We start from the raw sequence: 21,253 nt of genomic DNA on the forward strand, positions 1-21,253 counted from the left end.
AAGTGCACAAAATAGGATCATAGCTCCCCCAAAATCAATAGAAACTTACAACAAGTGCAAGTGAGCATATAGGAAACTAAGCCTAGTACATGTAACAAGCACATGGTTGAGCAATAAGTGAAAGAGGCAACTTAAGAATGGGCTCAACCAAAATGATGTGTGTGAGTCAAGGCAATGCACTTGAGAAGACTAATGTACGGATGAGCATTAAGCATCAATAAACTCTTGAAAGAATGAGGCAACACAGTGCAAGGCCTATCATTCCCACACACAACAAGCAAATGGGTTCACAAGCTTACTAATAAGCATATAGAGAACCTATGCTTGTGACAACCCGCGGTGAAGATAGAAGATGAAAGGCGCGTCAAGACGAGGGATGCCAATTAAGATGGCAAAAACCTCGTAAAGAAAAGCATGAGGAAAATAATGTTCACCACACAAGAGCGCATCAAGATGCAACGATAGAAGACATGCACTCAAGGCAAAAGCTTTCACGGAGCCACCAAAGAAATAACATAAGAAAGACAAGGTGGACGTGAAAGAAAGGATATCATCTAGAGATGTAATTTCTCTCAAGTGTATATGGTTCTAGGTAGACTAGATCATGATGATATATATCTACAAAGAAGGATGTACACCCGAAATAGTTACAACACGAAGGAACAAGATATCCAAAAGGAAGTCATACATATACTAATAAGATATTTGCTTGGAAGCATATCGCACGGATAGATATGGTCTTATAGTATATAAATGAGTTCCTACCACACACCCATCAAAGACATCACAACTAGCAACATGCCATCATTGTTGGGATGCTTTGAGAAAGGAAACAAGTATCACAAGAAAGAATGGATAACATGCCATGATACAACCTACACAAGGTTGATGCAAGAAATGTGTGCATGAAGTATATGAAGATACTTGTTACCGAGATAACATTGGAAGGATGTAGTAGATACCAATTGAAGGTACAAAGTAGTTCATTGATCATCCTAGCTTGACTCCAATAAGCACATGGTGACAACACCTTCCTTGTGAGTGAGCCAAGCATCCAATGCATCTCCACTTGTTCCTAGAAAAATAACACAAACAAAATGGTACCCAAACTCATTGGGACCAAAGAGTTAGAGAACCAACAACACATAGGACAAACTCCACATAAATATGTGCATATAGATATGAAAATGAATTTCATGCACATCTCATCCAATTTGAGACTTGGTGGAGTTCCCCCTATATATTGGGTCAAAGAAAGAAAACATTCCAAAGAAACTACAAGAAGTAAATATGCATGCTCAAGACTTTCAAGAACCGAGACCAAAAGACAAAGAAATACCAAGCGAAGAAAAGATACCAACTGAATAAATCATCACTTGGAGGATATCCATAAAAGATACATCAAGGACTGAGATATCCATTGATACACTCAAAAAGAAAGATGTCAAACTCCCAAAAGAGAGAATGGTTCCAAACAAACCAAGCCCTCTACAAAGTTTCATGATGGCACAAAGCACCAAAAAGAAACGGCTTGCCTTCCACAAACACACACTTGATAAGGATCACAAGATGAGTGTTTTATAGAGAATAGGATAGCTCCCCCAAGACTAGTGCATTATAGAGAATTTGCATTTGAATACAAAATGCACGAGGTGGGATCACCACTTTCACTATATCTAGAAAACACTAGACAAGGTCAAGAAATTAACAAGATCCACAAGTGGTATGGAATACAATGGGAGTTGACACAATCCTAGGCAAGAGATAAAGCAAATAAAAGCAAAGGCCAATGTAAAGATGATCAATAATTTCTACCACACATAAGTGAGTACCAATTGTCAAAAGACAAGAAGTATTTGGAAATAATTCCCGGTGGTAGATAACAAGGATATCTGACATCATCTTCACACCAAACAAAAAGCAAATTGCAACTTGTAGAGCTAACATGCCACCTAGGAACAAGATAATTTACAATATCAATAGGTGACAATATCTCAAATGTACACATTTTCTAGGCTAGTAATATATACATAGCATATTACTCCCCCATAATGTGATACCAATTAAAGATAAACAAGAGGCAAAATAATGATCCAACACGAGATAATTAATGGACAATATAGAATTTGAATTTCTCATGAGAAGACATACCACATAGCGACTAGATAATCTTGAAATATCAATACTAGATGGTATTACTCATGTACACACATATATAGGATTGTGAGGTGCACAAAGCACATCACTCCCCCATAATGGGATATTCCATTAATCTCTCACAAGAGCCAACTAAGAAAAGAACAAGATGCAAAAGGCTCAATGCATGACACACACGTACATGATGTGCAAACCAACACACACATACTTGATTGCACAAGATAATCAATTTGGAAGCACAACATATACAAACACATGCAAGGAACAAAACCAAACATGCAAAGGGGTAAGTAACTATCAATGTAAACACTTTAAGCACGAGTTACCGCATGGAGAAACATTGGATATAAGATAGAAACTTGATAATTCGAATAACTTGGCTTGAGACAATTAGAATGATGAAGTCCCCTTAATTCTTCATAAAGTAGCCAAGTCTCCAGTTCCCTCCAACAACACCTATTGATCAAGTTTGAGCTTGTTGGTCCCCAACCAAGTTGGGTCCTAAGAGGTTAGTCACAATAGGCTTGGCTACCCAGATGGTTCTCTTCTTGACACCACTTTGAGTACCAACAACTTTGGCAAACACATTGCCAACCTTATCCTTCCCAAGAGAATAGATATCATCAATAATAATTGGGTTGGATAAGTTACCACTAGTGCATGAAGAGGCGAGGTGACCTTTCTCACGACATAAGTAGCAACGTCTACTCTTCACTTTCTTCTCACTTGATTTCTCAACTTGAGAAGCATTAGCTTGAGGATTCTTGGGAAGAGGACTTTCTTCAACTTGTGGTTGAGCATGATATCAAACTTGTGGCCGCTTCCCTTGTTGCTTGTCACTAATGGCCTTCTTCTTCAATGGGCAAGATCTAACATGATGCCCTTCTACTTTGCACTTGAAGCAAACAATCTTGGCCGAATTCTTGACTTGTTCTTGGCCCTTCTTTTTGTTCACTTTGGACTTCTTCTTCTTGTTGGAGTTGAATCCAAGTCCACCTTTGTCATCGGGGGATTTTTGCACACTCAAGATATTGTTGAGTGTGAATTTTCCTTCATGACTCTTTTCCAAGTCTTTCTTCAAAGAAGTGACTTGGGCCTTGAGCTCTTTGATTTTCTCTGCATGGTTAGTCTCAACACAAGTACTAGAGGAAGTATAAGCTTCATCGTTAGAGCAACAAGGCAAGGAAAGTAATTCATCACAAGATGTACCAATGTTATGCATGGATGAATCGCGAGGACTAGCACAAGGCAATATAGCATTTTGACCAAAAGTAGTGCTAGTATCCACATGAGGCTCACTAGATGTTACCTTAGCAAGCATGGCCTCATGAGCTATCTTTAGCACATTATGGGATACTAGAAGATCATCATGAGAGCTTGTGAGGTTTACATGATTTTCTTCCAACATCCCATAATTGCTAGATAGCAACTCAAGTTGAGCCCTTAGCTCAACATCTCCTTTAATATGGATGCTTCAGAAAAGATAGAGTTAGTAGCACAAGCATCATCATTAGCAACAAGAGGAGAAGACAACTTGGCAAGCTCTTTTGAATATGAAGCTTTAAGTTGAGCATGAGACTCGGTGAGTTTGATGAGCTCACCCCTTGATGACCCTTGATCCATTTTCAAGGTGCTCAAAATCCTCAAGGAGTCTAGCATGAGCAACTTCAAGCTTAGCATTTTTAGTTTTGAAATCATTGGCCACCTCGAGTGCTCTATCATGAGATTCCTTTATTCTAGATAATTCTAGAGCAAAGGTCTCCTAAAGAGATTCGGATGTGGTTTGTTCATGTTCAAGAGCTTGAGATAGCTCCGCGATCTCATTTGCGTAATCACGCTCATGAGCTTCCATTTTCTCAATGGTGACCTCATGCTCCTCTAGATGAGATTCCAACTCCTCAATGTATTTCTTGCCTTCAATGGCAAGAGACATGATTTCCATGAAGTTGGAACGAGCAAGTTTATTTTTGTGAAAAGCTTTAAAAATCATTTCCCCCTTAGTTTTTAAGGAGGCAACATTATCATTCTCTTCATCATAATCAACATCATCATCACTCTTGCCATCATCACAAGATATATTGGGATTCAAAGTGGGAGATACCTTTGAAGCCTTGGCCATAAGGCAAAATGCAATAGATGATGATGAAGGATCCATTGAAGCACCATTCAAGACCACATCTTGTTCCATGGGGTGTTGGGTTTCCTCTACATTGTTAGCACAACAATTCGAGGACATATATGCATTTTTATCATGGCAACAAGACATAGTAAACATATCATCATGGGATTTAGTCAAGCAATTTCTACATGATATGCAAGGACTATCAACACAAGCATGTGAAACATTTGGAGTGCTTGAAGTGTTAAAGCCCAAAGAAGGAGCATTGCAATAAGATAGTGATGAAGGATCATCCACAATAAACATACTATCATCATTGCAATGACCAACACTACTCACCATATCATTACCTTGTGGCAAGCCACATGTAGGTGAAGTAGAAGAAGTTGAGAAGACTATACGGCCGGATGTGGAGGGAGAACAATCATCCCCACAAAACTTGGACACGCCATATTTATCTTGAAGCTTTGTCCACAACTCATGAGCATCCCGAAACGGCATGAGTTGAAATATAACTACATTGCTCAAAGCATCGAAAAGCACATTAGAAGCTTGAGCATTGAGATAAGAGTTTTTCTCATCCTCTAAATATAATCTTTGAGGATCCTTTGGAGGAGAAAAACCCATGTCTACAATTCGCTCTAAATTAGGGTCCATGACCCTAAAGAGATTAAGCATGTGAATTACCCAAACATCAAAATTTGTGCCATCGAAACTAAGAGTCTGAGAGAATCCTAATCCCCTAGTCGACATCTTTACTCTCTAGGCGGTTAAGCCTAACAAAGAGAGACGAGGCTCTGATACCAATTGAAAGATCGTGGATGTCGCCTAGAGGGGGGGGTGAATAGGCGCTTTAAAATAATTACGGTTTAGGCTTGAACAAATGCGTAATAAACCTAGCAGTTAATTTGTCAAACACAGAACCTACAACAACTAGGCTCACCTATGTGCACCAACAACTTATACTAAGCAAAATAAACAACTATGTGATAGCAAGATATATGATAAGAAACAATATGGCTATCCGAAAGTAAAGAGCATAAGTAAAGAGTTCGGGTAAGAGATAACCGAGGCACGCAGAGACGCCGATGTATCCCGAAGTTCACACCCTTGCGGATGCTAATCTCCGTTTGGAGCGGTGTGGAGGCACAATGCTCCCCAAGAAGCCACTAGGGCCACCGTAATCTCCTCACGCCCTCGCACAATGCAAGATGTCGTGATTCCACTAAGGGACCCTTGAGGGCGGTCACCGAACCCGTACAAATGGCAACCCTTGGGGGCGGTCACCGAACCCGTACACTTTGGCAACCCTTGGGGACGGTCACCGGTACCCGTCAAATTGCTCGGGGCGATCTCCACAACCTAATTGGAGACCCCGACGCTTGCCCGGAGCTTTACACCACAATGATTGAGCTCCGAACACCACCAACCGTCTAGAGCGCCAAGGCACCCAAGAGGAACAAGCTCTAGGGTGCCCAAACACCCAAGAGTAATAAGCTTCTCAAACTTTACTTCCACGTATCACCGTGGAGAACTCAAACCGATGCACCAAATGCAATGGCAAGGGCACACGGAGTGCCCAAGTCCTTCTCTCCCAATCCCACCAAAGCAACTAATGCTAGGGAAGAAAATGAGAGGAAGAACGAAAGAAGAACACAAAGAACTCCAAGATCTAGATCCAAGGGGTTCCCCTCACTTAGAGGAGAAAGTGATTGGTGGAAACGTGGATCTAGATCTCCTCTCTCTTTTCCCTCAAGAACTAGCAAGAATCATTGGAGGGATTGAGAGTTAGCAAGATCGAAGAAGGTCAACAATGGGGGAAGAACACGAGCTAAAAGGATAAGGTTCATTGGGGAAGAAGACCCCCTTTTATAGGTGGGGAAAAATCCAACCGTTATGCTCACAGCCCGCACAGAGCGGTACTACCGCTAGGGCGGAAGTACCCCTTTGAAAAACAACAGCGAGGAGGCAAAAGGCCAGAAGAACCGCCGGAGCGGTACTACCGCTCGTCCTCACGGTACTACCGCTCGACCTCACGGTACTACCGCAATTGGTAGCGGTACTACTGCTTGCGAGCGGTACTAAAAAAATACATCCGGGTCTACCACTACAAGACTTGGGACGAGTTTTTGGTCCGGAGCGATACTACCGCTGTAGGCGCCACGGTAGTACTGCTTTGGAGCGGTAGTAAAAAATTACATCCGCTCCAATTCACGGTAGTACCGCTGCAGCCTTTTCAGAACACCAAAACTGCCACAACTTTTGCAAACGGACTCCGAATTCGATGAAACCAAGTTTGTTGGAAAGCTAGCAACAAGGGCTAACACAATCTTCAAAGAAATATCAATAAGAAGCAAATGAGAAAAGGCCCATAAGAAAATGGTGAGAACCCTTCCTCGGAAAAGACCAGTAAAACCTCCAACACCGAAAACATCATAGAAGATGCATGCGAACTCCGTTTTCGATGAACTCAAGCTTGTCATCAAGATGACCATAAGCTCTAAGACTCACAAAGAGAACCAAACAAGAACCAATAAATATGATGCAAGGATGCAATGGTTTGAGCTCTCTACTAACGATACGATCAAGCTACCAACATGAGAGCCCCCCTTGATAGTACGACAAACGATCCTATAACCCGGTCTTCAAACTACCACCATGAGACCGGTAAAATAGAAAACCTATCAAGGGCAAACCTTTGCCTTGCACATGGTCCACTTGAGCTAGATGATGACGATCTTGACTCCCTCAAGTTGGACCACCTTTCTTGATTGCGTTGGCTCGATGAAGACTAGATGATTGCTCCCCCATAGTTCATTATGGGTGAGCCACTCTTTGGCACATCTTCACAAGTCCATTGTCACCACAATGGACGGCAAGTTTCAAGCACTTGATCTCTTCGCGATGATCCACTTGAACTTGCACACGACAATCTTGATGACGATCACCACTTGATGTCATCCTCTCCATGGGTTGAGTGATATCTTCCTCTTGACACAAGCCCATGAACACGTACCTAACCCCACGTAGAACTCTCATATAGACAATGGGTTAGTACACAAAGCACAATGGACAATGCTTACCAAACCATGGGATCACTTGATCCCTCTCGGTACATCTTCTACGCTTTGTGAGTTGATCAACTTGATTCACTCTTGACTTAGTCTTGATCAACCTTGAATCCTTCCAACTCTCTTCATTTGGATGATATCTTGAAGGTAAACATGAATGATCACACAATCTTCTTCTTCAAGACATGCTTGCAATAAGCTCAACTCTTACATGACCAAGCTTTGGATAATTCCTCAATAGCATCTTGGTCAACACAAACTCTCCTTGAAACCAACACATGTACTCCAAGAAAAGCCTATGGACAAAACCTTCAAATATAACTCAAGGCAACCATTAGTCCATAGAGATTGTCATCAATTACCAAAACCAAACATGGGGGCACCGCATGTTCTTTCAGTTACGTTGTAGGGTTACGCTCAACACTCAACTTGCCGTTGACGTTGATGAGACTCCACACACTTATGTTTGTTTCCGCTGAGACTTATGAGGTATATATCAGTTTTACGTTATTTATACATGTGATTGCACTTTGATATATGTATTGATGTACTGTGTGTGCCAGCATACCGATCCAGGGGTGACACGGATACACAGAGGCTTGACCGTTTGAGGTCGGGTCGCTACAAATAAGCAACTGTGTTACGTTTATTTATCCCCATGGACACTCGAAGATATTCCAATCCTTTTCAATTTGATCAGAACTTAAGCTTGCTTCCCACAAAAAAAAAACTTAAGCTTGCTTGGCAATTACTCCCTTCGTTTGGAATTGTCATTGAAATAGTTGTATTTAGACTTATTTTATGTATAGATACATTCATTTTATCCATTTCTTGAACAAGTATTTCCGGAAGAAGGAAGTACTAGTAGTAGCAGCATGCATCCAAAATACGGGCGTGACATGTCCCTGTACCGCCTGTCTTTTTGTCTTAACCATGATGGTCATGGAACCGTCACATGTTTTCGAATTTGAATCATGGGACCGAGCCGCTGCCCGCTGGGACGTACGTGGGCCCCGATGCCTGACACGATGCGTGACAAAAACTCGCTGCGATCTCGGGGCTGTTTGCACTAATCCAAAAGGTACAAACCAAAACCCAAAAAGTTCATTCAGATAAAAATAGCGCATTCAGATAGAAACGGCACGCCACGGGCGCTCGCTCGCTGACGGTGCGGCCCAGGTAATATGCACTAGTACAAATCTGGGATCGGCAGCACACGTGACGCGACGCTTCTTTCTATGGTGGTGGCCGCAAGGACGGCCGGTCAGGTCAGGCAGGCCATGAGCGTCGCTTTACACTTCACCGGTCGTACCACCACCAGCAGTCCTCGGTTCCCGCACCCCTCGCGGTTTTAGGCCGACTCCACCGCGCGACCCTATCCTATCCGGGCCCCGTTCGTTTGGCATAAAACGGACAAAGGAGACGGCCCGGACCCATTTTGTCTGTTTTATGTCCGGGCCGATGCATTTCGAGCGCAAATTTGCGCCGGGTTTGGGTCACGACGGACACCAAACGGACGTGCGCCTCGTCCACGTCGGGGCCGTGTGGCAGACGGCCACCTACCATCAATGCACATGAGCGGGCAGCTCCACCTGTCATCTGCACGTCGAACGGTCGCCGTCCTTCTTTAAGTGGGAAGCGTGGACGGGTCGTCGTCCACACTGCCCCACGCCACCCCGCGGCCTCCTCGAAACCCGACAGCCCCAGTCCCAAACCCTAGCCAACACCTCGCCGGCCGACCGCCCGCAGCAATGGGCCTCTGGAAGTCCGGTCGCAAAGGCAAGCACGACCGTGAGGCCGGGTTCTCGTCGGGACGCCGCCGCGGCTCGCCATCGCCACCACGCCGGGCCCCCGCGCCGCCCGCCTTCTCCATCGCGCCCATGTCCGCCGGCGACCGCGACCGACATTACGTCCGCTCGTCGGTGTGCCGCCGTTATTGGGAGACGAGGACGCCGCTCCCCTGGAGCGACGTCCATCTCCCCAATAACTGGCATCTCTCCGCCGACCGGGTCCCGATCCCGCCGGTCCCGACAAGCGGCCGTGCGCGCGAGAAGGAGATCGAGCACCGCCGCCGCCTTCTCCCCGACGACCTCTTCTACGACCCCAGGTACGCCCCCGACTTCGGGCTCTGGGACACCTGGTTTCGTGACGAGCACGACATTAGGCGCGCGTCCTTCTTCGTCGGCACCTCGACGGGGCCGCGGCGGCCACGACAGGAGCGCGCAGCGCCTGCTCCCCAAGAGCGCGGGCGTAGGCGGGTGCGCAGCGTCACGCCCACGCCTTCGTCTTCGCCGTCTCCATCGCCACCACCACCTCCTCGCATGACGGACGAGGAGGAGGCCCGTCTCATGGCGCGTGTCATGGAGGATTCCATGTACACGCACGATGAGCAGCAATGGGAGGGCCTGGAGGAGATGACGGCCCGCTCCGCTGCCGGTGAGGTAGCCATCCCCGAGGAGGAGGAGCCGGTGGCCGCGTTCCAGCAGCTGCTGGGCCAGGGGGTGGGGCTGGTCCTGCACTGCTCCGGAGATGGCCGCCGGCGTGGGCGTGAACTGGTGGCCCACTCCGCCGCGGTCACCGGAGCGGGAGGCGTCGCCACGGGAGGAGGTGGTGCAGGCACCTCCGGCCGTCCAGCCCGCCCCCGTCTACCACGCACCGCCGGCCCACCTGTGGACGCCGCCGGCCTACGTCGACCTCGTCAGCGACGACGACGACACCGGTGGCCAATGAAGACGGCGACGGCCACGGCACCGACGGGCGCGGCAGGAGCGCGCGGGAGGCGTTTTTTTATTTTGTTTTTATATGTTAATTATGAAATTGGGCCTTTTAAGTGGCCGTGAAAACTGGGCCGTTTTGTGGCCGACCACTATATATGTTTTATGTTTTTTTAAAATGCGTTTATTTACTTTTTTAGTTACTAGTAAAATGCTCGTGCGTTGCACCGGGAGAAAAAATATCATCACACCCCAACGCATAGCCTATTACATGAGTAATTGTTCACATCAACTATTGTGACCAGCTTGCTTAGAAAATAAAAAAACTATTGTGACCAGCTTATTAACCAATAACCGAAAATATGGATAGTTAATTTTCTAAACTTGGGACATTTTTCTCATGCATATGTAACAATCTTATCAAAATCTAGAACAATTTTATCCTAAACCTAAAAATTTCTCCATTTCATATGTTGTTGCCAAAAGAAACGTAATTTAAGCAACGCCATATACTTCTAAAAGGCTAAAACATCAACTACATGTGAACAGAAACGCAGAGTCAAACTCTTTAGGACTACTATAATCGTAGTGATCAGCAACCACTTGGCATATATTCTTTTGAAGTGTCCATGTTAAAACGATATGGCACACCATTCATATACAAACTGCTTGTGTGATTCCGAAGTCTGAATGCCTTGTATGGCATCTTGGTGCCAAGAAAAAGAGATTACCACCTTTTCTTCTGTTGCTTGATGCATTGTTCATTTAGATGTAAATTTCAACTTCTGACTAATGGCGCTGAGATTTGCTTGAACTGATTGCTGACCAAAATGTGATAGTGGCTCGATGACAAAAGGGTAGTGCCATACGGTGCACATTCTTGTGGATCCCTTTATATCTCCCATGAATATTTCTTTGCTTGACTGATTGTTGATATCCATGGCTATGCCAAAAAAGGAAAATTTTAAATTAAGAAATGTGAAAATCATATACTCTACTGTGATATATACGTGCCAAAGAAGCAGAAACCTTTTGCTGATCAGGCATGACAACTTTGTACTCCGTAAGTTTGACAGAGAAAGGAGTTTATTACTGTTTTATCTGTGACCATGAATACTGTGAGCGAAATGCGACACTAAAATAAGCAGATAATATTTGTTTTCCGTTCTAGTGAGCATAGAGCAGGAGTGGATCTTACTAAAATAGCATGAGCGATTTATGCTATGGCAGAAAGTAGCTAAAAGAAATACTACTAATGGAAGAATAAAAAATCCAGGAAATGGAGAGATTATACCTGCGAGTGCAGGAAAAAGTGGCAAATTCAAAGAATGTACTTTCATTTAGCCAACAGATAAAAAATTTCTGTTCTCATGAGCAAACGGCTAGAATGAACCTCATTAAAATAGCATGAGTGATTTATCCAAGGGCAAATAGTAGCTAAAAGAAATATACTGACGGAAGAACAAAATATAACGAAATGGAGATGCTATACTTGTGAGTGAACGAAAGATTATTCCAAAGGAAGTACTTTCTTTTAGCCAATCGCTCAAAGCAAAAGATTAGTGCAATGGGTAAAAAGTACACATCTTGACAGAATATCTTGTTCTTGTAAATCATGTGCTCTAGAAATTTCTGAAATCTGCTACTGTAGTTGTACAAAAAACTTGCCACTGAAATCTGCCAGACAGTCCACATAAGTTCTTCACTTCGGTCATAATCCAATTGATAAAAATAAGAAACTCTGCTAGTTCCATATCTTTTAAAGCAAGAAATTAATTAATAATTACACCTCTTTGTAGTCCGTAATTTCATCCGATTGGGTTTCTACACCAGTGACTACTCATTCACAATATACAGACAAATTTAGATGGCAGAACATTGTAGATCAGAAGAATATTTTCAGGGTAAAATCCATGTCAACAAAAAGAACAGACATAGAGCCATCATGAGATTTGGAGCCACAAAAGTAGTAAGGAAAAGGAAGAAATATGAAAATGAGAAGGACATTTTTACTCGTTTAGTACTCACTGATCCCTGCTAAAGAGAAAGACATGAGACTGGACGGAGAAGTCAACTGAAAAAATTGACGTCAAAAAGAGAGGAGTATATCTTCTAAACTCAAATTATAGCTACAGTAAAATAATGCTCTACTTTCTCTAGCAATGGCAAAATTCAGAGATGTACATATTGAGGAGGTGTTCATGTTGGGTAGACGCGAGGCACTGGGTGTCGAGGGGTACAGGGGTGTACAGCACCAGCGGCGCTGGGGGTTTGGCCACTGCTGATGAAAGTATGTCGTCTCTGCTCTCAAGCACCACCAGATGGTGGTAAAACTTCAGTAGCAGAGGACACCCGACCAACAACATCTAAAGAAAAACAAATCGTTAATTCACTCTAGTTTATTTTCCACAGGAAAACATAAGCAATAGCATTGTAAAATAAAAGGAATTGTCAAAATTAGTAGCTTCATATGAGAAATCAAATGGGAAGACAAACGGCAGTACTCGGTAATCAAGTGGCCAGGATACACACACAGATCAGATATATTTCAGTGAGAGAATATTCTGATCGTGGTTCGTGATTTCCTCTCAGAGCAATTGATACTCACGCTCACTCCAATACTATTGGCAATTCCATGAATCAAATATATGCCTTCTTTCATAGCAATGAGCTCTAGAACCTTGACCATCTAAGGGAAGATAATTTTTTTTCATCAAAGTTATAAACAGACCCAATTTGAATGTACCTCATCTAATGAAAGGTTCATAGATGTTTAACAACCTCAAGGTATGAAGAATCATAGAATTCATAAGACGCCTATGTATACTATGTATTAATGTCTCATGTCTTCAGAAATCTCTATCTACTTTTCAGTAGGAAAATTAGCTACTTCCAGACTTATGTGCTCGACTTGATAACTTATAAACACTCTTGGCCATTAACCTATTTCACGGACTTCAACACAATACTTGTATAAAATTTATAGAAATTCTGTTCAAAAAATGTTAACCTAAGTCGGCAATGCATATATTACCCACATCTTATTCTTCGACCAAATGAAGGTAACAAACTCCTATAAGTATAGATGAAACATATGTTTTGAGCACCATAAAGATAAAAATTATCAAATGACAAGGGAAGCGTAGTTTTGCACAAGTTACCATTCATGCACCTGAAGGATTGAGTCAGTAATATAACCATCATCTCAAGGTTCTTCCACTATCTTCGTCCTTCCCACCTCCTCGCGAGCAAACCCACTGCCCCGCCCAAATCCATCTCATGTCTTCATCGACCTCACAACCAAAGTACCAATCATCAAAAATCGAATCACCACTCTGGCTGGATGCTATAAATCTCGTTTTCCATTTCAACTGAGCTCTACAATACCGAAATTTCTAAATCCACGTGCTTTCCTTTTTCTACATTTCCACTGTCTTCGTGAAAGTGAAACTGACTTTGTGAAACCAGACATGTCCTGCACAAACCCAAGGAAGATCTAAGTATGTTGGTGACCTGTTTATCATTCAGCTTCTTAGAGTACCTTTGCCCTTCAACAATGTTGCACGCCCACAGTCAATTTGTAGAATACACTCAACATCCGATGTCTAATTAAAATATGAGCATCGGATGTCTAATTTTTAGTAAACAGCGAGCATGGATACAGTGCCTCCGTAGGCAAATATACAGGCCGTGAATCACTTCTAGACTGCAGGCGCCAAGTAGTACTGCAGATTGTAGTAGTATCTTTGCATGAAGTACTGAACAACTGACATTCTGTTCCTCTCTCATCAACACGAAATCTAACAACCAACAAAATAACAGATGAAAAACGAAATTAGAAAGAGAATAGTAATCATGAATTGATACTAAAAGGGACTCTGTGGTATGACATTCATAACAAAAATGTGAACAGGAGCAGACATAGATCTTTGCAATGTTACAGAAATCAAATGCATGGGACCCAGAAGAATGTTCTACACAAATTATTCATCTAACAGATTCCTGTCACACAAACATCAATGAGATAATGAAGAAGAACAAGCCAAAAATCAATAGGAAAATCTTTCTAATATTTCACAACACTGATTAGTCGCTCCAGAACATAGTGATAAATCTGAACAAACCAAACAACACCCAAATCAAAGCATGAGATGCAAGGAAGAGAGATAAATGTCACCCATCCTAGCGGATCACCACATCGTGAAGCTTGATGAACTCAGAGGATATCTTATACTGGAAAAGATTTAAAATTGGTAGAATAATACAAGTCTCTTATGCTGCCAACACACAACCTGATACATGCTACTTCTACTACATACTAAGCAGCTAAAATTCCAATAGATGATAGTGGTTGAACTGAACGAACACTGCTTATACAGCAGAGTAAATAGATGAGCTCACAGTCAGAGTGTCAGACTTCTCCTCCGTATAACAAGATCAGGCCATGAGCACACATATCCAACATAAGTTGTTTGTAGTACACGCTGAGATAACTATTCATCATGTGTATGCCACTGCAAAGCTAATTGATAACTGAAGAAATAGCAGAATCGCAGACGGAGCCGAGGGATGGAAACAATAACTAAAACAGGGGATTCCATCAGGTGTTTAGCATTCAAGGGGATAGAAACAATACCTCTCCTGTAGCCGCTGCAGACGACATTGGACCACTCGACGGATGTTCTTGTTCCTCCGGCGAACTCGGCGGTGACATTGGACGCTTCGTGAAATTTTCGACAGAATTTGATGGAGACTATGGTCCAAGGACGCACCTGATGGAGATTCAGGCCCAGGACGCTTCCCTCTTATAGCAGTCAAGTCAAATCTGGGTCGGGCATTACATTAATCTGTGTTGGACAAGGACACGTTCAGCACTCTTCAATCCTAAGCAGACACGGGAGTAGGACGCCGTCGGGGCAATTGGAGCCGTCAGCAGGCGGCGGCAGCAGCACCCCGACGCCCAGCAGCTGCAGCACGTGCCGCTCGTCGTTGGACAGGAGTGGTCGCCGCGCGCTGCGGGTGTCGCTCTCCAGCGCCAGCCTCAAGGTCCTGTGGTCACCCCCCCTGTGCAGCCCGGCCGCGAGCATGGGCAGCTCGACGAGGAACGCCGGTGGCGCCCGGGTGTCCTCATAGATGGCCAGGCTCAGCTGACCGCGGGGGTGCCCGAAGAGCGTCACCGCTGCCGCGTGGTCCGCAAGGGTAGCCCTGCTGCCGAGGAAATGCGGGTGAGCGGCTGGGGCGCTTACCATCTTGTGGAGGACGCGGTGGTCGTGCGAGTATGGGTGCGCGAGGGCGGAGGACCGCCGCGCCATGGCCAGTGCCCGCAGCAAGCGCACGCTTTAGGAGGAGGTGGAGGACGAAGGCGGCGCTGGTGCACAGCGTACTCACCCTGCCTCCTTGCCTTCGGGTCCTCTCCTGCTCCGCTTCGGCAGAAGCCGTCTCCGCCGCACACGCCCCGGCGAGCGTCGTCCATCCTCCCTGCGCGAGGCACGACGGTCGGACAACCACCGCCACTGCCTCGCCTCGCTGCGCCGTCTCCGCCGCACACGCCCCGGCGAACGTCCTCCATCCTCCCGGTGAGCGCCCTCCATCCTCCCGCGCGAGGCACGGCGGCCGCCGGTGCACGACGGAAAGGGCGTAGCCGCCGGCGCAGAGTGGATAAGAGGAAGGGGAGGACTGCGGACTGAATTGAAATGCCGATAGGGTTTTTCTGTAAAAGTGAAACGTTTTCTCTGGATGCCACTAAAACAAGGACTGCAGGTTGATTTCCTGTAAATCGAGGGGCTTTTTTGCAATAGCTGGTTTATTAGTAGATAAAAGATAAATATTTCATTCTAGTTTTTTAATTTTTTTATTCACGTCCACCCCGGACACGATTTGGGGTGCGGCCGCGCGGTGGGCGCACGCACGACCCATCAGACAAAGCCGGACACGGGCATCGGCTCCTCAAAGAAACAAAATTCGGCCAATCCAGACGTCCGTTTGGGATCGCGCGGCGCCCACCTGGGCTCCCTCCTACGGTGGATCGTCGTCGGCTTGAGGCCTCCTCCGAGCTCGGTGACGACGACGTGCTGGCGCCGTGGACGAACTGCGCGGCCGAGAACGGAAACGTATGGGCCACCGGTCGATCACGCATGGCGCAAGGGGACACGAATTGAAAGCAGCCACTCGCCGCCTGCCGACGAAAGTGTGTGCTGCCGCTGTGCTGTACGCCGACGTGTTTTACCACGAGGGGTGGTAGGTGGGAGAAGCAGGCCGACTGACCCCACCCACGGGCCGGTGAACGTTAACGGTTAACCGGCCAGCATCAACGGCTATTTTTCAAACGCTCGCCGTGCCGGCCATGGCACTATTCGTTTCCCTGTCTCGGCCGTTGGATGTACTGCAAGCGCCCGGGCGCAGCAGGTAGATATAGAATGTTGGTGGCGATGACGGGCTGAGGTACAAGCGACCGATGTACCCATAACCCACATTGCATCACGTGAAAATAACCCAATCTGATCAATTACCGATGATTCCAGCACGTTACTGGTAGTGCTTTCTACAGTGCCCTAGCGTGTAGTTTAGCCACCTGCGTGAGCGTAACTGCGTTTAAATTAAACTCCAAAGCAAGCGGTTTTATTGTGTTCCGTACGTTTATTCCCAAGGATACAAGCACTCAACACCACGTGCCACGGCGACCGCCCCTCTGACCCCTCACTCGGGAGTCACACCCACCCACACCCCCACACCTCGTCACTCCACTCCACCGCGCACTGCACGCAGCCCGCACTCCATGGCGCCGCTCCACTGAAATCCACCACCTCCCCACCCCGCAAAACCCCAAACGAACCCCGAAAATGCCGGCGCCGGCGCCCCGCCCCCTCCCTCTCCCCATCCTCCTCCTCCTCGCCGTCGCCACCGCGTCCGCCGCCGTCCCGCCCGCCGCGTCGCACTCCCAGCCCACGCTGCCCACGAAAGGGGCGGGCGCGTCGCACTCCCAGCCGACGAAGCCCGCGGCGCCGCCGTCCGCCGCGCTGGCCACGGCCCCGCCGGCCGAGGGCGCGCTGCTGGCGGCCTTCCTCGCCAAGGCCGACCCGACGGCGCACCTGCGGTTCCCGCTCGCCGCCACCCCCTGCGCGCACCCGGGCGTGACCTGCAGCGGCGCGGCGGGCATCACGCACCTCGTGCTCGAGCAGGCCGGCCTCAACGGCACCTTCGCGCCGGACACGCTCTCGGGCCTCGCCGGGCTGCGCGTGCTCAGCCTCAAGTCCAACGCGCTCCACGGGCCCGTCCCCGACCTCTCCGCGCTCGGCAACCTCAAGGCGCTCTTCCTCGCCGGCAACCGCTTCTCCGGCCCGTTCCCCGCCTCGCTCGCCTCGCTGCGCCGCCTCCGCTCCATCGACCTCTCCGGGAACCGGTTCTCCGGCGCGCTGCCGCCCGGCATCGAGGCCGCGTTCCCGCATCTCACGGCCCTGCGCCTCGACTCCAACCACTTCAACGGCTCCGTCCCGGCATGGAACCAGTCGTCGCTCAAGCTGCTGAACGTCTCGTACAACGACTTCTCCGGCCCCGTGCCCGTCACCGCCTCCATGGCGCTCATGGGCGCCGACGCGTTCGCCGGGAACCCCGGCCTCTGCGGCGAGGTCGTCCGCCGCGAGTGCAGCGGCTCCCCCCTCGTTTTCTTCCCCGGCGACGGCAGCAGCGGCTCCGCCACTCCCCCCGCGCAGAGCGCCGGTGCCACTGGCGTAGGCCCGCAGCGCCAGGGCTTGCCGGGCTCGTCGGCACCACGCGCGCACAAAGTGAAGAAGAAGACGGCAATGACTGTCGCGATTGCTTTGGCAGCCGTGCTGGCCGTACTTCTCGTTTGCGCCATAGTTGCCGCAACGAGGGGCAAGAAGCGTAGGCGTCCGAGCACGGCGGCATACCCGAGCCCCAAGAAGAGCGCGGCCGCCTCGCAACTCAGCAGGGAGATGGACAACTCCGACATTGGCTATGTGGAGTGCGTGCCGGACGAGGAGGCGGCGGCGATGATGATGCCGGAGGAGAAGGCTCGCCGGCTGGGCCGGAGCGGCTGCCTGACGTTCTGCGCGGGCGAGGCCACGAGCTACAGTCTGGAGCAGCTGATGCGCGCGTCGGCGGAGGTGCTCGGCCGCGGGAGCGTGGGGACGACGTACAAGGCGGTGCTCGACGGCCGGCTCGTGGTCATTGTCAAGAGGCTGGACGCGGCCAAGATCGGCCCGGCGGCTTCGGAGGCCGAGACCTTCGAGCAGAACATGGATGTGATTGGCCGGCTGCGGCATCCGAACCTCGTGCCGCTGCGCTCATTCTTCCAGGCCAAGGAGGAGCGGCTGCTGGTGTACGACTACCAGCCCAACGGCAGCCTCCATTCTCTCATCCACGGTAAGCTCCATTGCTCGGCTTGTTGCTCCTTAGAGTAGATTTTTGGGTTGCACTTAAACATTTTCTGCAAGGAACACTTCTGATTGCTGCCATTACACTTGAATCTGGAACCCTAGTGGATAATTATCAGTAGAGTGGGCTAGGCTAACTTTAACTTTAACAATCTTCATCCTCACATGGCAACGAATTGAAATTCAGAAGACCTGCCACGTGAAACTCTGCTAGCGAATGAGTGTACCTTGGGTGGAACGATGTGTGCAGTACTTTCTGCTGTATGGGTTGATTGCTGGTGCTTTTTCTGCCTCAAGTCAATAAACAAAGCAAGCAGATGTGCATTGAGTGATCGCCAATCTAGCACGCGACCATGTCTTGTGGGATTGAACATTAGTAGGGTCTCATCCTTTGTTTGGAATGGACCCCTTGCAGTAAGCCAGTAACATGTGATTGCTGTTCTAGATCAAACAACAATGTAGATTCATGAAAAGGAAGCCATGAATACAATTATAAAGGTCGCAAGGGTCAAGGCGGCAACAAAGAGAAAGATTGGTAATTATTGCCGACCTTTGTTTGAGGAAGGGAAATTGGAAGAACATGTGATTGCCACATAGCAACCGGTAACTGCTCATGTGATGTTTTACAGATTTTTTTAACTGAACTTGGTATCACCATGAAGAGCATAATGTTACAATTGCTTTATAGTTACAGTTTTGGATGATAAATTAATTTACGGAGGGAGTAGAAATTGATTTGAGCCTTTCAGAATGCAGTGATAGCGAGCTTATTCGTTTGATTTGTTGGTTATGTTCAATTGTATGTGCTGTCTATCTGTACTCCAGCCAAATGACATAGTATCTTGTAAGCATGTTATACAGAGCTTTCCACAAGTTGGTACATATCAGGATATCAGCATAGCCTTTGTACATTCATTGGATACTCTAATAGCACTAGAACCTTTTGCTGCTGGTGTTTCACTGTTATTAGCTTGACAAGCTCAAATCGATTGCAGGTTCAAGATCGTCCCGGGGAAAACCGCTGCACTGGACTTCATGCCTGAAGATAGCAGAAGATGTTGCACAGGGCCTTGCTTACATTCATCAGGCATCCCGGCTTGTTCATGGAAACATCAAGTCCTCCAATGTCTTACTTGGTTCAGACTTTGAAGCTTGCCTCACCGACAACTGCCTTTCATTCCTTCTGGAATCAGCAGAAGTCAAAGACGATGCGGCATACAGAGCACCAGAAAACATGAAGTCCAACAGAAGGCTCACACCCAAGTCAGACGTCTATGCTTTTGGCATCCTTCTCCTCGAGCTCCTCAGCGGCAAGGCGCCGCTTGAGCATTCGGTTCTGGCAGCAACCAATCTCCAGACGTATGCGCTGTCGGGGAGGGAAGACGAAGGAGTGGACAGAGAGCGCCTCTCGATGATCGTCGACATTGCGTCTGCCTGCGTCCGGTCATCGCCGGAGAGTCGGCCAACTGCCTGGCAAGTCCTCAAGATGATTCAGGAGGTGAAGGAAGCAGATGCAACTGGTGACAATGAGGACGGCGATCTTGATCTTACTAGCGACTCCTAGACCCTGTTCCTATTCGTCCTATGGATGAAATGGATCATGTCCACTGGGTTGATGCATTATCCCAAGTGAACAACCGTAGTTATATGCAGTTTGCTCTGCCTAGAAGAGCTGATGGAAGGGTGTTAGTGGTGTGGGAGAATGGATTTGGGGTCATGATCTCTCTGACTGGTGTCTCTTGAGCTCCGAATTCTGTAGCATATGTTAGGTTTTCTCCCCTGGTGTACCCCTGGTGTATGGATGTTGTGGTGACGTGGACATGGTGTTGTCTTTTTAGCATCAATCTTCCTTGGAGATTTATATTATAGTGAGGTTAAAGGCCAAAGTCACATAGTACTGGTTCAGCACCAATCTTCTACTATGTGGAGATTATTAATAGTGAAGTTACAGACCAAAGTAATGTACCGTGTTGAGATTAGTACTGATCAACTCTGCTGCTGCCAGTTTGGCTTCATATTTTTTTGGATGCATGATGCCAATGTTGCTGGGAAAGTGTGTTCTGGGCACCATGTGGTTGCCCGTTTTAGCTGCAGAATTGTCCACCACCTTTGCAAGACAGTTGTCCACTCCACTGCACATGATCACAATTCACAAGACCATTGTCTGTAGCAATAATGGTGTGCAGTGGCGGAGATAGGCCCCAGGCAGCCCGGGGCACTGCCTGGGGCGTGAGATGTGGCACTACTGTGTTTTTGTATGTTGTAGCACTACTGTGGCACTGCCTGGGGCGTGAGATGTGTTTCCTGGGGCGTGAGGCGTGAAACAGTGTGCTAAGGTGGATCTGGCCACAACAATGTGGCCCAAAAAACACATATTGTTTTTAAGTTTTTTTGTTTTTTCACGCCAGTCCCGTCTCGTGTTTGTGGCAAAGAACTGTTTGCTTATTTTTTTTTCTGATGATGTGTAATACGCACATACACACCACTTGACCACTATACATACATTCAACTGGAATTGTATTGTGTTAGAAAGAACACTGATCACATCTCCTAATGACTCCATAGAATGACAATGGATGATAAATCGGCCAACCTCGTTAATATCCTAGTACTAAACACATGAGCTGGTGTGAGTAGATGCGAGCTCCTGAATTTGAACTTTGATGCCCACGGGTTGAGTCATGTCCCCGCAACTCTGCCACCACACAACTACAGTTCTCTTCTATGTGTTGGAAGATAGAGAACTTGATTGGTCAATAGCCGGATTTTGACACTCTTCTCCAAGAAATTTATGCATGG

General features: G+C 47.2%; 2 protein-coding genes across 3 annotated transcripts; one reads left to right on the top strand and one right to left on the bottom strand.

Annotated features, from left to right (window-relative positions):
• Nucleotides 1–12,050: 12,050 nt before the first annotated feature.
• LOC119356837 lies at nucleotides 12,051–15,736 on the bottom strand. 2 transcript variants are annotated; one of them, XR_005172063.1, is made up of 3 exons: nucleotides 14,698–15,736; nucleotides 13,234–13,861; nucleotides 12,051–12,427 (listed from the first exon to the last, which is right to left on the bottom strand). XR_005172063.1 is itself a non-coding variant. In XM_037623827.1 (2 exons), exon 1 carries the CDS (start codon nucleotides 15,371–15,373, stop codon nucleotides 14,930–14,932), a length of 444 nt encoding a protein of 147 aa, XP_037479724.1. In that variant the 5' UTR covers nucleotides 15,374–15,736; the 3' UTR covers nucleotides 12,803–13,861; nucleotides 14,698–14,929. The 2 variants fall into 2 exon arrangements, 1 of the variants encoding a protein (XP_037479724.1); XM_037623827.1 differs by lacking the exon at nucleotides 12,051–12,427 and having other exon boundaries at nucleotides 12,803–13,861.
• Nucleotides 15,737–16,748: 1,012 nt separating this feature from the next.
• On the top strand, nucleotides 16,749–20,433 carry LOC119356839 (probable inactive receptor kinase At5g67200). The gene is made up of 2 exons (XM_037623828.1): nucleotides 16,749–18,443; nucleotides 19,450–20,433. Exons 1-2 carry the CDS (start codon nucleotides 16,901–16,903, stop codon nucleotides 20,016–20,018), a joined length of 2,112 nt encoding a protein of 703 aa, XP_037479725.1. The 5' UTR covers nucleotides 16,749–16,900; the 3' UTR covers nucleotides 20,019–20,433.
• Nucleotides 20,434–21,253: the final 820 nt, after the last annotated feature.

Source organism: Triticum dicoccoides, chromosome 2A, assembly GCF_002162155.2.
Source record: "Triticum dicoccoides isolate Atlit2015 ecotype Zavitan chromosome 2A, WEW_v2.0, whole genome shotgun sequence".
NCBI lineage: Eukaryota > Viridiplantae > Streptophyta > Magnoliopsida > Poales > Poaceae > Triticum > Triticum dicoccoides.

Excerpts from the sequence above, each read along its gene's own strand:
- LOC119356837 (XM_037623827.1), bottom strand. The coding sequence starts at position 15,373 with ATGGCGCGGCGGTCCTCCGCCCTCGCGCACCCATACTCGCACGACCAC.
- LOC119356839 (XM_037623828.1), top strand. The coding sequence starts at position 16,901 with ATGCCGGCGCCGGCGCCCCGCCCCCTCCCTCTCCCCATCCTCCTCCTC. Across the intron at positions 18,444-19,449 it reads CCTCCATTCTCTCATCCACG|GTTCAAGATCGTCCCGGGGA; the intron begins GTAAGCTCCATT and ends AATCGATTGCAG.